Source organism: Argopecten irradians, chromosome 5 (genome assembly GCF_041381155.1).
Source record: "Argopecten irradians isolate NY chromosome 5, Ai_NY, whole genome shotgun sequence".
Taxonomy (NCBI): domain Eukaryota; kingdom Metazoa; phylum Mollusca; class Bivalvia; order Pectinida; family Pectinidae; genus Argopecten; species Argopecten irradians.
In genome coordinates this window covers 518,322-535,017 of record NC_091138.1, presented here as the reverse complement: position 1 = coordinate 535,017, position 16,696 = coordinate 518,322, and the positions used below count along the sequence as shown (strand labels likewise).

The 16,696-nt window shown below is 40.3% G+C and overlaps 1 protein-coding gene across 1 annotated transcript; it reads right to left on the bottom strand.

Annotated features, from left to right (window-relative positions):
- Positions 1–888: 888 nt before the first annotated feature.
- Positions 889–4,634, bottom strand: LOC138322603 (ATP-sensitive inward rectifier potassium channel 12-like). Its single transcript, XM_069266575.1, has one exon. It carries the CDS (start codon positions 4,505–4,507, stop codon positions 3,230–3,232), a length of 1,278 nt encoding a protein of 425 aa, XP_069122676.1. The 5' UTR covers positions 4,508–4,634; the 3' UTR covers positions 889–3,229.
- Positions 4,635–16,696: the final 12,062 nt, after the last annotated feature.

Sequence of the window (16,696 nt, the reverse complement as noted above, 5' to 3'; positions counted from 1 at the left end):
GGCAACCTCAGTATGGATGTCAGAGGCTGGGTACCAAGGTGATATGGGGCTTGTGGGAACGAGTATAGGCAACCTCTGGATGGACATCAGAGGCTTTGTACCAAGGTGATCAGGGGCGTGTGGGAACGAGTATCAGGTTACCTCAGGATGGACATCAGAGGCTGGGTACCAAGGTGATCAGGGGCGTGTGGGAACAAGTATCAGGCAACCTCAGGATGGATGTCAGGCTGGGTACCAAGGTGATATGGGGCTTGTGGGAACGAGTATAGGCAGCCTCTGGATGGACATCAGAGGCTTTGTACCAAGGTGATCAGGGGCGTGTGGGAACGAGTATCAGGTTACCTCAGGATGGACATCAGAGGCTGGGTACCAAGGTGATCAGGGGCGTGTGGGAACAAGTATCAGGCAACCTCAGGATGGATGTCAGAGGTTGGGTACCAAGGTGATCAGAGGAGTGTGGGAACGAGGATCAGGCAACTTCAGGATGGATGTCAGAGGCTGGGTACCAAGGTGATAACATGAGGATGGTTATCAAGTAGGCTGGAGTCACAAGAGGATGTCCTGTAAAAAAGGCTGAGGTCACTTGACGGGCGGTTGTTATCGAGATCACGCAAGGATATTGGTCAAGGAGCCATGGTCATATGATGACAGGTATTCAGGAGGCCATTTACATAAAATCGTCCGTCTTTTCCAGTTAAAGAGTGCCAGGTGTGTGGAAAGTTGATGGTAACCACCTCACACGATCCCCATAGGAAGAGGGATAGTGCAAGTGATAAACAAATAGCCAATCGGCCACGTGACCCTTCAATAGGGAACATACAAGTTGTGATGAAAAAATGAAAATGAAATTCGGTGTTTAGCCATGCAATATAAAATTTGATTCATGTACTTTCAAAAACATGTTTATTTATTGGCACAAAGATGCGGAAAGTTTTCCTTTGGTTTCACAATTAACAAACTTTAATTTGATTGCACATTACATATTGTTATCACTTAAACAAACAATCGTTATCACTTATTATTGTAGCCCAAACAAAACACTATAATCACTCATTGATTCATGCCAGACAAATCATTGTTATCTCTCGGACAAATCATTGTTGTCTTTCAGAAAAATCAATGTTAAATCTCAGACAAATCCTTGTTATCTTTCAGATAAATCATTGTTATATCTCAGACAAATCATTGTTACATCTCAAACAAATTATTGTTATATCTCAGACAAATCATGGTTATCTCATGGACAAATCATTGCTACATCTAAAACAAATCATTGTTATATCTCAGATAAATCATTGTTATATCTCAGACAAATCATGGTTATCTCTAAAACAAATCATTGTTATCTCTGAAACAAATCATTGTTATATCTCAGACAAATCATTGTTATATCTTAGACGAATCATCGTTATCTCTCAAACAAATCATTGTTAATTCTCAGACAAATCATTGTTATCTCTCAGACAAATCATTGTTATCTCTCAGACAAATCATTGTTATCACTTATTATTTTACCCCGAAACAAAACAGTATTATCACTCATTTATTCGTGCTAGACAAATCATTGTTACCTTTCAAATAAATCATTGTTATCCTCAGACAAATTGTTGTTATCTCCCAAACAAATCATGGCTATCTCTCAGACAAAACAATGTTATATCTCGGACAAATCATTATTACCTCTTAGACAAATCATTGTTACCTCTCAAACAAATCACTGTTATCTCTTAGACAAATCATTGTTATATCTCAGACATATCATTGTTATATCTCAGACATATCATTGTTATATCACAGACAAATCATTGTTATCTCTCAGATAAATCATTGTTATTTCTCAGACAAATCATTGTTATATCTCAGACAAATCATTGTTATATCACAGACAAATCATTGTTATCTCTCAGACAAATCATTGTTATTTCTCAGACAAATCATTGTTATATCTCAGACAAATCATTGTTATCTCTCAGACAAATCATTGTTATCTCTCAGACAAATCATTGTTATATCTCAGACAAATCATTGTTATATCTCAGACAAATCATTGTTATCTCTCAGACAAATCATTGTTATTTCTCAGACAAATCATTGTTATCTCTCAGACAAATCATTGTTATCTCTCAGACAAATCATTGTTATTTCTCAGACAAATCATTGTTATCTCTCAGACAAGTCATTGTTATCTCTCAGACAAATCATTGTTATCTCTCAGACAAATCATTGTTATCTCTCAGACAAATCATTGTTATCTCTCAGACAAATCATTGTTATCTCTCAGACAAATCATTGTTATCTCTCAGACAAATCATTGTTATCTCTCAGACAAATCATTGTTATCTCTCAGACAAATCATTGTTATATCTCAGACAAAACAATGTTATCTCTCAGACAAATCATTGTTATTTCTCAGACAAATCATTGTTATATCTCAGACAAATCATTGTTATCTCTGAAACAAATCACTGTTATATCTCAGACAAATCATGGTTATCTTTAAAACGAATCATTGTTATATTTCAGACAAAACATTGTTATATCTCAGACAAATCATTGTAATCTCTCAGACAAATCTTTGTTATCTCTCAGACAAATCATTGTTATCTCTCAAACAAATCATTGTTATCTCAAACAAATCATTGTTATCTCTCAAACAAATCATTGTTATCTCTCAAACAAATCATTGTTATCTCAAATAAATCATTGTTATCTCAAACAAATTATTGTAACCTCTCGGACAAATCATTGTTACCTCTCGGACAAATCATTGTTACCTCTCGGACATATCATTGTTATCTCTCAGACAAATCATTGTTACCTCTTGGACAAAGCATTGTTACCCCTCAGACAAATCATTGTTACCCCTCAGACAAATCATTGTTATCTCTCAAACAAATCATTGTTATCTCAATCAAATCATTGTTTTCTCAAACAAATCATTGTTACCTCTCGGACAAATCATTGTTATCTCTCAGACAAGTCATTGTTATCTCTAAGACAAATCATTGTATCTCTAAGACAAATCATTGTTATCTCTAAGACAAATCATTGTTATCTCTCAGACAAATCACTGTTGAGGCGTCGTTTGGGGAGGCAGTTGTCCCCATTCTAGCACTTTTGACAGTTAAGACAAAGTATCGTTTCTGGGACGATTTGTCGTCTCTATCGGTCGGACACTGTCAATGGAACAAGGAACATAGTGTCACTTTCATGTAGTTCCATAATGTTTTCAGTCAGACAGACTGCTAATATCCTGGCTCATGTCGGAAATTTTCCGTAAATGTATGTTTTCTCTGTAAGTGGTGGATTGCTCACTGCCCGAGTCAGTACTATCGGTGTTACATCCCTCCCCATTCCCAGACTCTGTTCCGTAACACGAATCAGTCGGTGACAGAGAACGGACCAAAAGGTTGACCTTTCTGTTCCGAGACGGGGAGACATCCACGGCAGGGATGGTATCATGGAACTGTGAATAGTCAAAATCAAGAGAACCAGACGCCTTCCATTCCGCCATCATTGGTTTGAACTTCCGATCCCACAGAAAGTCACTAGGGAGATAGGATGTTCGAGTCTGAACCATCATTCCCGTGGACTCAATAGTACCCTGTAAGAATACGATAACTTCAAAATTTGTTCTCCTTAAATCATCCTCGTCGTTGTTCCAGAAAGGACTGGATGGAGTAATTCTGTGGCGTAAGGTAACAGGCCAACGCAGAGAAATCCGAGGGTTGGTCATTTGCGCCGAGAAGTCCATATCGTACCGGAAGTGCGACACAAATTCGCCGTCATTAGTAACTCTATCACGGACACAAACGGCATGGGCATGCGTATCGATCATATCGGACCTTTGTAGATCACCAACCCGAATAGACAAAAACATATCCCCCTCCTCTTCTGATATACAAACATTTCTGCTAAACAATATAGTGTTGGCCCGTTTCTTTGGTTTCTGGACTTTGGCTATGACCATTCCTGTGAGTAATGCTTGAAGCAGAGCTCCAATGATCGACTGAACCATAACCGAAAAGACAGCTGCGGGACATTCGTCATTGACATACCTTGTACCGTAACCAATGGTTGTCTGGGTCTCCATAGAAAACATTAACATGTTTATAAAGTCGGGGGTATTCTCCACACAGGCAACCCATTTCTCAGTCTCCTTAATACGTTCGAAATCACCATGCACTGCCGATATGGCATAGAACACGGAAGCAAAGAATAACCAGCTCAACAGAATCGTCAGTGAAAATATTGGCAGTAAAAACCGCCATGGTGTGTCCACGAAAGTCGTAAAAATATCGTTTAGAAATTTGAGTTTCTTCCCTGTGACTGTCCGGGATTCTACATTACAAGCACCGGACTTTTCGACAAGTCGCGGGAGAAAGGCCTGGTCAGCTTGTAGAGTAGTGGGGTCGGGAGCGAAACGTACCTTAAAACGTTTCTCCGACACACGTGCTGGAATGTCTCTTTCAATAGTTCCCATTTTTATCACAACTGGTTCGTCCATTTTGTTGTTGTATGATAATATACAAATTTGTCGTATGTGTACACCGCTACTCTTATTATTCTCAAATGTTCCCACAAGATGAATAGTTTGCCTCAGGCTCTCGTGGTTTTTATCGGACCAGAAAGCATATATACAGGTGAATATTGTGCGCACGCCCTACAAACGAGACGCTATTGTTTTAGGCAGACTGACAGGTGCACTGATCCATCACGTGGTCGGCGTGATTATGGACGACTCGTATTTACGTAAATGTCAACCCGGAAAGTCATATAGGGTCAGGCTGAATTATTACAAGTCAAGTAGCATTAGCATGAACTAAGATAGCGTATATAGTCAATACATCATTATTTTCCTTATTTTATCAAGCTGAATAAAATACTATCTTGATCTCCGCGCTGTCCCTTCCTCATCATCATAAAAAATCATAATGAATATGTTACGTGTATATTTAATTATGACATTGACAAAGAATTAATTCGGTTAACGTTTAAAAGAAAGCTAAATATGTTTCATTACTGCATAAACTTCCAACCCCTCACAAAGGAAAAGTGTGCCCAATAAATCTCTTGCTAGCCATAAAATGGAGTCCCCACATAATCAGGATTACATAGACATGAAGGGATTAAATGCTCCTTTTCAAAGCCGATCAGGATTGGATAACTATCCTACACAACTACATTGTACATACAGAGCGCTGTTGATAAGACGATAGCAGCCCCGTTTCAAAAAAAATAACACCAAAAATGTCCTCAACGGGCCGTGGCAATTCATGGTGACGGCACTCATTTTAAATAGGATGATTTTGAAAGGAAAATAATCGTTCTTTCCAACGGTAGTAACAGTTTTTGTGAAGACTTGATAGAAAATGTGATTTAGAAGTTTTTTTCTCTGGGAGCTGTCCACTCTTTACTTGTATAGTACAATGTAGAATAGGATTTTTACCGATTTTTAGCCAACCATCTCACCACCATCGCCTTTCGTCCCTGTTCCGTCCTTCCGTCCGTTAACAATTCTTGTTAACGCTATTTCTAAAAAAAACAGTGCTGAAGAAATCATTCTCAAATTCCATATGTAAGTTCCCCTAGGGCCCTAGTTATGCATATTGCATTTTGGGACAAATCAGTCAACAAGATGGCCGCAAGGCAGCCATCTTGAATTTTGATAATTGAAGTTGTTTTTTTATCGCTATTTCTCAGAAAAAACTGAAGGGATCATTCTCAAATTTCATATGTAGGTTCCCCTGGGCCCCTAGTTGTTCATATTGCATTTTGAGACCGATCGGGCGACAAGATGGCAACCAGGCAGCCATCTTGAATTTCATAGTTAAAATTTGTTATCGCTATTTCTCAGAAAGTGCTGAAGGGATCATTTTCAAATTTCATATGTAGGTTCCCCTAGGGCCCTAGTTGTGCATATTGCATTTTGGGACCAATCAGTCATTAAGATGGCCGCCAGACAGTCATCTTATATTTTGGTAGTAAACAATTGTTACCACTTTTTCTCAGAAGGTACTGAAGGGATCGTTCTCAAATAACACAGTAGGTTCCTCTTGGGCCCTAGTTGTGTATACTGATCTTTGGATCTGATCGGTCAACAAGATGGCTGACGGTCATCATCTTCAATTTGATAGTTGAAGTTTGTTTCCACTATTTCTCAGAAAGTACAGCAAGGATCTGTCTCAAACTCCATATGTAGTTTCTCCTTGGACCCTACTTGTACATTGTGCAGTGCATTTGGGGACCGATCAGTCAACAAGATGGCTGAAAGGCCGCCATCTTAGATTTTGATAGTTGAAGTTAAAAAAGTAGAGACAATATCCGTCTGACAATTATCAGACATAGATCAATCTTTGGTGGGCGCCTAGATCCCTCTGGAATCTCTTTTTACACAATTTTCATGCGTGATTTGGGATACCGAAATACATCATAATATTCTGTGAAGTTTGTGTTTCGCGATGATAATTAATTGAATATATACCGCTACATTTAGCGAGTACATGCATACTTCTTTGTTCTTTTTACCAATTTTAAATAGATCGAGAACGCTACCATTGATATTTGCATTTCGTAAAAATGGTGTATCTTGCAGATAACACCAAATTTTGGTCAAGTTGCGATGCCCTTCATGTGACGTCATTTCCTAGGTACCGTATGGTCCTTACGGATATATACATGTATATTAGTTTCCATAGAAACCTTTACGTCATATCCTAGGTACCGTCTGGTACTCACGGATATATTTGTTTCATTACAGATAATGTTGTGCCGATCTTTATCAATGAGGACGATAGATGTATAGAGTGTGCGGTTGTTAGATAAGTTTTTTTAACCTGTACAACCCCTAAAACGTGATAAATGTGTGTAAAGTGTCATTCCTACAAAAACTAACCGGACACAGCTCATCATCAGGTTCACCACATTAACACACTGGATACACAGGTGCCTAAAAGTAGGTTCCGCTCCCATAGATTCTATGGAAATGGGACAAACCCGTAATTTAATAACAGAAACTTGCGAGAGAATTGGACGAATATAATAAGCAAAAATTATGACAATTATTCGACTAAGTATATCTTTTGTATAAAAACAATATGATAGAACACAATATCGTAAGGGGCAAAGATTTAAGTAGTGAAAATAAAACACATTCTAGCAAAAATTAGCTTTATTAAGAAACCTTGCACAATTTCAGCGTTCAGGTGATGTCCATTTTCTCCATAGCCACTCGCATCTCTCATTCATTATGTAAACACGATAAATATAAAGACAAAGATAAAATCTCCACACAAAAATCTGTCCAGATATGTGTATATGGTAGGGGTTAGAAATATATGCATAGATGGATATTTACATATGGTTATTGGGAGTCCAGGCTAACGTAAATTCATAGATACCTATGTACAAAATGATTCGTGTCCCTGGGGTTAAAAGGTTACTAAAACACCTATAATCTGGATATGCATTCTCTGTATGACTTTATCACAAGAGTTAGTTCCCGGAGAAAAAATAACTAACAAATCAGTTTCTCCAGAATACATAAACTAACAAAACAACGAGTAGCCCCAGATCTAAGCCATTCCCAGTGATCACTGTACAACATATCACAGCATGTCGCATACCAGGCGAGATACAGAAAGCTAGTGTAGTAAGGCTGTCAGAGTTATCCCCCTTGCCATCCTTGGACGGATGAAGTATGCACTTAAAATGTTCACTGTAATCAGAATATTGTAATCTAAAAATCAAGATTTATTTTGAAAGTACTCAGAATGATTACTGAATAAATAGCTGATCATGTTTTAGAAACAAACGTTTATATATTATTTTATATGCACAGTTGACTACATCTACATGTAGGTATATTTGGAATCTAATAAAATAAAAAAATACTATAAGGATCATATCAAAATTAGTAGCACCAGTGTGTTCGTAGCATGTTTTCTAGATGCCATAATAAGCAAAAATAAAAAACGATTTTTTTTGTCTTTCAAATTGTAAAATAAAGGAAATCTGAAGATTTATGTCAAACAAATATTTATAGGAGTTATGCCCCTTTACACGTAAGGATAACTTTATGACAAATCTATACAGATGGCTATTTCAACCAGTTTATAATTAAATCATGACATTTTTGTAAAACATAATTAAAACCTGCATCGTGTATATCTAAATGAAAACAGTAAAAGTATACAGCTGGGAAACTGACCTACAACAAGTACCAAGTATGTGAAAAGGGAGATAATACCAGGATCTTGGGGAGATCATTAATCTATCTCAAAAGGAGATATTTAATCTATCTCAAAGGGAGATAATAACTTTTTCTAAGGAAGATAATTTATATCTCAAAGGGAGATAATAGCTGTATCTAGAGAAGATAATATATATCTCAAAGGGAGATAATACCTGTATCTAGTGGAGATAATTAATCCATCAATCTCAAAGGGAGATAATAACTACCTCTAGAGAAGATAATTTATATCTCAAAGGGAGATTGTAACTGTCTCTAGAAAAGATAATTAATCTATCATTTGTAAAGGAAGATAATACCTGTCTCTATGAGAGATAATTATACCAAAGGCAGATAAATGCAATAGCATACATTCCAATATATCAACATACATGTAGATATTCCATATCACTGTATAAAATACATCACAACAATATGTCCCAACCATGTATTGCTATAGCTAAGCTATTTCACTTAGTGAAATGCAAAATGAGAGTTTAAACAATTCAAGTTAAACAATATAAATAATAATTTCATCCGGAAGAGATTCTATTGCTGTTGTTTATTTACATATCAATGTTCTGCATATGGTTGTGATTCCTTGCACTTTCCAGTGTGTGCCTCATGTTGAGTAAACTGAGCATACAGGAGTAAAACAAACAGGTGTCCACACAGCATTTACATACAGGAGTAAACACACAGGTATCCACACGGCATTCACATACAGGAGTAAACATACAGGTGTCAACAGAGCATTCACATTCAGGAGTAAACATACAGGTGTCCACACAGCATTCACATACAGGAGTAAACATACAGGTGTCCACACAGCATTCACATACAGGAGTAAACATACAGGTGTCCACAGAGCATTCACATACAGGAGTAAACATACAGGTGTACAGAGCATTCACATACAGGAGTAAACATACAGGTGTCCACAGAGCATTCACATACAGAGTAAACACACAGGTGTCCACAGAGCATTCACATAGGATGTAACATTACATACAGGAGTAAACAACAGGTGTCCACAAGCATTCACATACAGGAGTAAACATACAGGTGTCCACAGAGCATTCACATACAGAGTAAACATACAGGTGTCCACAGAGCTTCACATACAGGAGTAAACATACAGGTGTCCACAGAGCATTCACATACAGGAGTAAACATACAGGTGTCCACAGAGCATTCACATACAGGAGTAAACATACAGGTGTCCACAGAGCATTCACATACAGGAGTAAACATACAGGTGTACAGAGCATTCACATACAGGAGTAAACATACAGGTGTCCACAAGCATTCACATACAGGAGTAAACATACAGGTGTCCACATTCACATACAGGAGTAAACAACAGGTGTCCACAGAGCATTCACATACAGGAGTAAACATACAGGTGTCCACAGCATTCACATACAGGAGTAAACATACAGGTGTCCACAGAGCATTCACATACAGAGTAAACAACAGGTGTCACAAGCATTCACATACAGGAGTAAACATACAGGTGTCCACAGAGCATTCACATACAGGAGTAAACATACAGGTGTCCACAGAGCATTCACATACAGGAGTAAACATACAGGTGTCCACAGAGCATTCACATACAGGAGTAAACATACAGGTGTCCACAGAGCATTCACATACAGGAGTAAACATACAGGTGTCCACAGAGCATTCACATACAGGAGTAAACATCATACAGGTGTCCACAGAGCATTCACATACAGGAGTAAACATACAGGTGTCCACACATTCACATACAGGAGTAAACATACAGGTGTACAGAGCATTCACATACAGGAGTAAACATACAGGTGTACACAGCATTCACATACAGGAGTAAACAACAGGTGTCCACACAGCATTCACATACAGGAGTAAACATACAGGTGTCCACAGAGCATTCACATACAGGAGTAAACATACAGGTTCACAGCATTCACAAAGAGTAAACATACAGGTGTCCACAGCATTCACATACAGGAGTAAACATACAGGTGTCCACACAGCATTCACATACAGGAGTAAACATACAGGTGTCCACAGAGCATTCACATACAGGAGTAAACATACAGGTGTCCACAGAGCATTCACATACAGGAGTAAACATACAGGTGTCCACAGAGCATTCACATACAGGAGTAAACATACAGGTGTCCACAGAGCATTCACATACAGGAGTAAACATACAGGTGTCCACAGAGCATTCACATACAGGAGTAAACATACAGGTGTCCACAAGCATTCACATACAGGAGTAAACATACAGGTGTCACGAGCATTCACATACAGATAACATTTCACACAGAGCATTCACATACAGGAGTAAACATACAGGTGTCCACAGAGCATTTCACAAACATACAGGTTCACAGGAGTAAACATACAGGTGTCCACAGAGCATTCACATTCACACAGGAGTAAACATACAGGTACAGAGCATCTAAACATATACAGGTAACACAGGTGTCACAGACATTCACATACAGGAGTAAACATACAGGTATCCACACAGCATTCACATACAGGAGTAAACATACAGGTGTCCACAGAGCATTCACATACAGGAGTAAACATACAGGTATCCACAGAGCATTCACATACAGGAGTAAACATACAGGTGTCCACAGAGCATTCACATACAGGAGTAAACATACAGGTGTCCACAGAGCATTCACATACAGGAGTAAACATACAGGTATCCACACAGCATTCACATACAGGAGTAAACATACAGGTGTCCACAGAGCATTCACATACAGGAGTAAACATACAGGTGTACAGAGCATTCACATACAGGAGTAAACACACAGGTGTCCACAGAGCATTCACATACAGGAGTAAACATACAGGTATCCACAGAGCATTCACATACAGGAGTAAACATACAGGTGTACAGAGCATTCACATACAGGAGTAAACATACAGGTGTCCACACAGCATTCACATACAGGAGTAAACATACAGGTGTACAGAGCATTCACATACAGGAGTAAAATAAGTCACATCAGTACAGTATCATACAGGTTCACACAGCATTCACATACAGGAGTAAACATACAGGTGTAAGAGCATTCACATACAGGAGTAAACATACAGGGTCCACACAGCATTCACACATACAGGAGTAAACATACAGGTGTACAGAGCATTCACATACAGGAGTAAACATACAGGTGTCCACAGAGCATTCACATACAGGAGTAAACATACAGGTGTACAGAGCATTCACATACAGGAGTAAACATACAGGTGTCCACACAGCATTCACATACAGGAGTAAACATACAGGTGTACAGAGCATTCACATACAGGAGTAAACATACAGGTGTCCACACAGCATTCACACACAGGAGTAAACATACAGGTGTCCACACAGCATTCACATACAGGAGTAAACATACAGGTAGCTATCTGGGACATAAAACAATACAAATATGGCCAAACATTGTTCAACAAGTTAACAGAAAGACTTCAGGTATAAAGATGGTAGACACATCTGATAATCTGTGATCGTTCCACTACAAGCAGGAAGGCCATGACATAAGCTTAGAAGAACCATAATTGACATAATAAGCACTCCATTACCAGGCAGAGTCTTGTGAAATCTTAAGCATATCCTATTACATTTGTATAAACATTAGAATCAATATCATCTCTGTATTGGCCTGAGTGGTCAGGGTGTGTCACCTCATTTTCTGTATTGACTTGAGTGGTCAGGGTGTGTCACCTAATTTTCTGTATTGGCCTGAGTGGTCAGTGTGTGTATTGTGTCACCTCATTTTCTGTATTGGCCTGAGTGGTCAAGGTGTGTATTGTGTCACCTCATTTTCTGTATTGACCTGAGTGGTCAGGGTGTGTCACCTCATTTTCTGTATTGGCCTGAGTGGTCAGGGTGTGTATTGTGTCACCTCATTTTCTGTATTGGCCTGAGTGGTCAGGGTGTGTATTGTGTCACCTCATTTTCTGTATTGGCCTGAGTGGTCAGGGTGTGTCACCTCATTTTCTGTATTGACCTGAGTGGTCAGGGTGTGTCACCTCATTTTCTGTATTGGCATTGGTGGTCAGGGTGTGTCACCTCATTTTCTGTATTCGTCTAAGCGGTCAAGGTGTGTATTGTGTCACCTCATTTTCTGTATTGGCCTGAGTGGTCAGGGTGTGTCACCTCATTTCCTGTATTGACCTGAGTGGTCAGGGTGTGTATTGTGTCACCTCATTTTCTGTATTGACCTGAGTGGTCAGGGTGTGTATTGTGTCACCTCATTTTCTGTATTGGCCTGAGTGGTCAGGGTGTGTATTGTGTCACCTCATTTTCTGTATTGACCTGAGTGGTCAGGGTGTGTATTGTGTCACCTCATTTTCTGTATTGACCTGAGTGGTCAGGGTGTGTCACCTCATTTTCTGTATTGACCTGAGTGGTCAGGGTGTGTCACCTCATTTTCTGTATTGACCTGAGTGGTCAGGGTGTGTCACCTCATTTCCTGTATTGACCTGAGTGGTCAGGGTGTGTATTGTGTCACCTCATTTTCTGTATTGGCCTGAGTGGTCAGGGTGTGTCGCCTCATTTTCTGTATTGACCTGAGTGGTCAGGGTGTGTCACCTCATTTTCTGTATTGGCCTGAGTGGTCAGGGCGTGTCACCTCATTTTCTGTATTAGTCTGAGTGGTCAAGGTGTGTATTGTGTCACCTCATTTTCTGTATTGACCTGAGTGGTCAGGGCGTGTCACCTCATTTTCTGTATTAGTCTGAGTGGTCAAGGTGTGTATTGTGTCACCTCATTTTCTGTATTGACCTGAGTGGTCAGGGTGTGTCACCTCATTTTCTGTATTGACCTGAGTGGTCAGGGTGTGTCACCTCATTTTCTGTATTGGCCTGAGTGGTCAGGGTGTGTCACCTCATTTTCTGTATTAGTCTGAGTGGTCAGGGTGTGTATTGTGTCACCTCATTTTCTGTATTGGCCTGAGTGGTCAGGGCATGTCACCTCATTTTCTGTATTAGTCTGAGTGGTCAGGGTGTGTATTGTGTCACCTCATTTTCTGTATTGGCCTGAGTGGTCAGGGTGTGTCACCTCATTTTCTGTATTAGTCTGAGTGGTCAGGGTGTGTATTGTGTCACCTCATTTTCTGTATTGGCCTGAGTGGTCAGGGAGTGTATTGTGTCACCTCATTTTCTGTATTGGCCTGAGTGGTCAGGGTGTGTCACCTCATTTTCTGTATTGACCTGAGTGGTCAGGGTGTGTATTGTGTCACCTCATTTTCTGTATTGACCTGAGTGGTCAGGGTGTGTCGCCTCATTTTCTGTATTGACCTGAGTGGTCAGGGTGTGTATTGTGTCACCTCATTTTCTGTATTAGTCTGAGTGGTCAGGGTGTGTCACCTCATTTTCTGTATTGGCCTGAGTGGTCAGGGTGTATCACCTCATTTTCTGTATTGACCTGAGTGGTCAGGGTGTGTCACCTCATTTTCTGTATTGACCTGAGTGGTCAGGGTGTGTCGTCTCATTTTCTGTATTGACCTGAGTGGTCAGGGTGTGTCACCTCATTTTCTGTATTGACCTGAGTGGTCAGTGTGTGTCGCCTCATTTTCTATATTGACCTGAGTGTTCAGGGTGTGTCGCCTTATTTTCTGTATTGGCCTGAGTGGTCAAGGTGTGTCACCTCATTTTCTGTATTGACCTGAGTGGTCAAGGTGTGTCACCTCATTTTCTTTATTAGTCTGAGTGGTCAGGGTGTGTATTGTGTCACCTCATTTTCTGTATTGGCCTCAGTGGTCAGTGTGTATCGCCTCATTTTCTGTATTGACCTGAGTGGTCAGTGTGTGTCGCCTCATTTTCTGTATTGACCTGAGTGGTCAGTGTGTGTCGCCTCATTTTCTGTATTGACCAGAGTGATCAGGGTGTGTCACCTCATTTTCTGTATTTGCCTAAGTGGTCAGGGTGTGTCACCTCATTTTCTGTATTGGCCTGAGTGGTCAAGGTGTGTCACCTCATTTTCTGTATTAGTCTGATTGGTCAGGGTGTGTATTGTGTCACCTCATTTTCTGTATTGACCTGAGTGGTCAGGGTGTGTCACCTCATTTTCTGTATTGACCTGAGTGGTCAGGGTGTGTCACCTCATTTTCTGTATTGGCCTGAGTGGTCAGGGTGTGTCGCCTCATTTTCTGTATTGACCTGAGTGGTCAGGGTGTGTCACCTCATTTTCTGTATTGGCCTGAGTGGTCAGGGTGTGTCACCTCATTTTCTGTATTAGTCTGAGTGGTCAGGGTGTGTATTGTGTCGTCTCATTTTCTGTATTGACCTGAGTGGTCAGGGTGTGTCACCTCATTTTCTGTATTGGCCTGAGTGGTCAGGGTGTGTCACCTCATTTTCTGTATTGACCTGAGTGGTCAGGGATATCAAATTGTTTTGCACAATGAGAGGTGAAGAAGTACACTCAATATTCAGATATCATCAATATTTGTAGCAGTGATAAACACATGTTAGCCATCATCATCAATACAGTGTAGCTTCAGTGATAAACACATGTCAGCCATCACTCAGTCCCCAATACAGTGTAGCTTCAGTGATAAACACATGTCAGCCATCACTCAGTCTTCAATACAGTGTAGCTTCAGTGATAAACACATGTCTACCATCACTCAGTCCCCAATACAGTGTAGCTTCAGTGATAAACACATGTCAGCCATCACTCAGTCCCCAATACAGTGTAGCTTCAGTGATAAACACATGTCAGCCATCACTCAGTCCCCAATACAGTGTAGCTTCAGTGATAAACACATGTCAGCCATCACTCAGTCCCCAATACAGTGTAGCTTCAGTGATAAACACATGTTAGCCATCACTCAGTCTGTGCCAATACCAGTGTAGCTTCAGTGATAAACACATGTTAGCCATCACTCAGTCCCCAATACAGTGTAGCTTCAGTGATAAACACATGTCAGCCATCACTCAGTCCCCAATACAGTGTAGCTTCAGTGATAAACACATGTCAGCCATCACTCAGTCCCCAATACAGTGTAGCTTCAGTGATAAACACATGTCAGCCATCACTCAGTCCCCAATACAGTGTAGCTTCAGTGATAAACACATGTCAGCCATCACTCAGTCCCAATACAGTGTAGCTTCAGTGATAAACACATGTTAGCCATCACTCAGTCCCCAATACAGTGTAGCTTCAGTGATAAACACATGTTAGCCATCACTCAGTCCCCAATACAGTGTAGCTTCAGTGATAAACACATGTTAGCCATCACTCAGTGTGTAGCTTCAGTGATAAACACATGTTAGCCATCACTCAGTCCCCAATACAGTGTAGCTTCAGTGATAAACACATGTTAGCCATCACTCAGTCCCCAATACAGTGTAGCTTCAGTGATAAACACATGTCAGCCATCACTCAGTCCCCAATACAGTGTAGCTTCAGTGATAAACACATGTCAGCCATCACTCAGTCCCCAATACAGTGTAGCTTCAGTGATAAACACATGTCAGCCATCACTCAGTCCCCAATACAGTGTAGCTTCAGTGATAAACACATGTCAGCCATCACGCAGTCTTCAATACAGTGTAGCTTCAGTGATAAACACATGTTAGCCATCACTCAGTCCCCAATACAGTGTAGCTTCAGTGATAAACACATGTTAGCCATCACTCAGTCCCCAATACAGTGTAGCTTCAGTGATAAACACATGTTAGCCATCACTCAGTCCCCAATACAGTGTAGCTTCAGTGATAAACACATGTCAGCCATCACTCAGTCCCCAATACAGTGTAGCTTCAGTGATAAACACATGTCAGCCATCACTCAGTCCCCAATACAGTGTAGCTTCAGTGATAAATACATGTCAGCCATCACTCAGTCCCCAATACAGTGTAGTTTCAGTGATAAACACATGTCAGCCATCACTCAGTCCCCAATACAGTGTAGTTTCAGTGATAAACACATGTCAGCCATCATTCAGTCCCCAATACAGTATAGTTTCAGTGATAAACACATGTCAGCCATCACTCAGTCCCCAATACAGTGTAGCTTCAGTGATAAACACATGTCAGCCATCACTCAGTCCCCAATACAGTGTAGCTTCAGTGATAAACACATGTCAGCCATCACTCTCAGTCCCCAATACAGTGTAGCTTCAGTGATAAACACATGTCAGCCATCACTCAGTCCCCAATACAGTGTAGCTTCAGTGATAAACACATGTCTAGCCATCACTCACTCAGTCCCCAATACAGTGTAGCTTCAGTGATAAACACATGTCAGCCATCACTCAGTCCCCAATACAGTGTAGCTTCAGTGATAAACACATGTCAGCCATCACTCAGTCCCAATACAGTGTAGCTTCAGTGATAAACACATGTCAGCCATCACTCAGTCCCCAATACAGTGTAGCTTCAGTGATAAACACATGTCAGCCATCACTCAGTCCCAATACAGTGTAGCTTCAGTGATAAACC

Bases quoted from the DNA above. Each gene is read 5' to 3' on its own strand.
- LOC138322603 (XM_069266575.1), bottom strand. From the start codon at position 4,507: ATGGACGAACCAGTTGTGATAAAAATGGGAACTATTGAAAGAGACATT.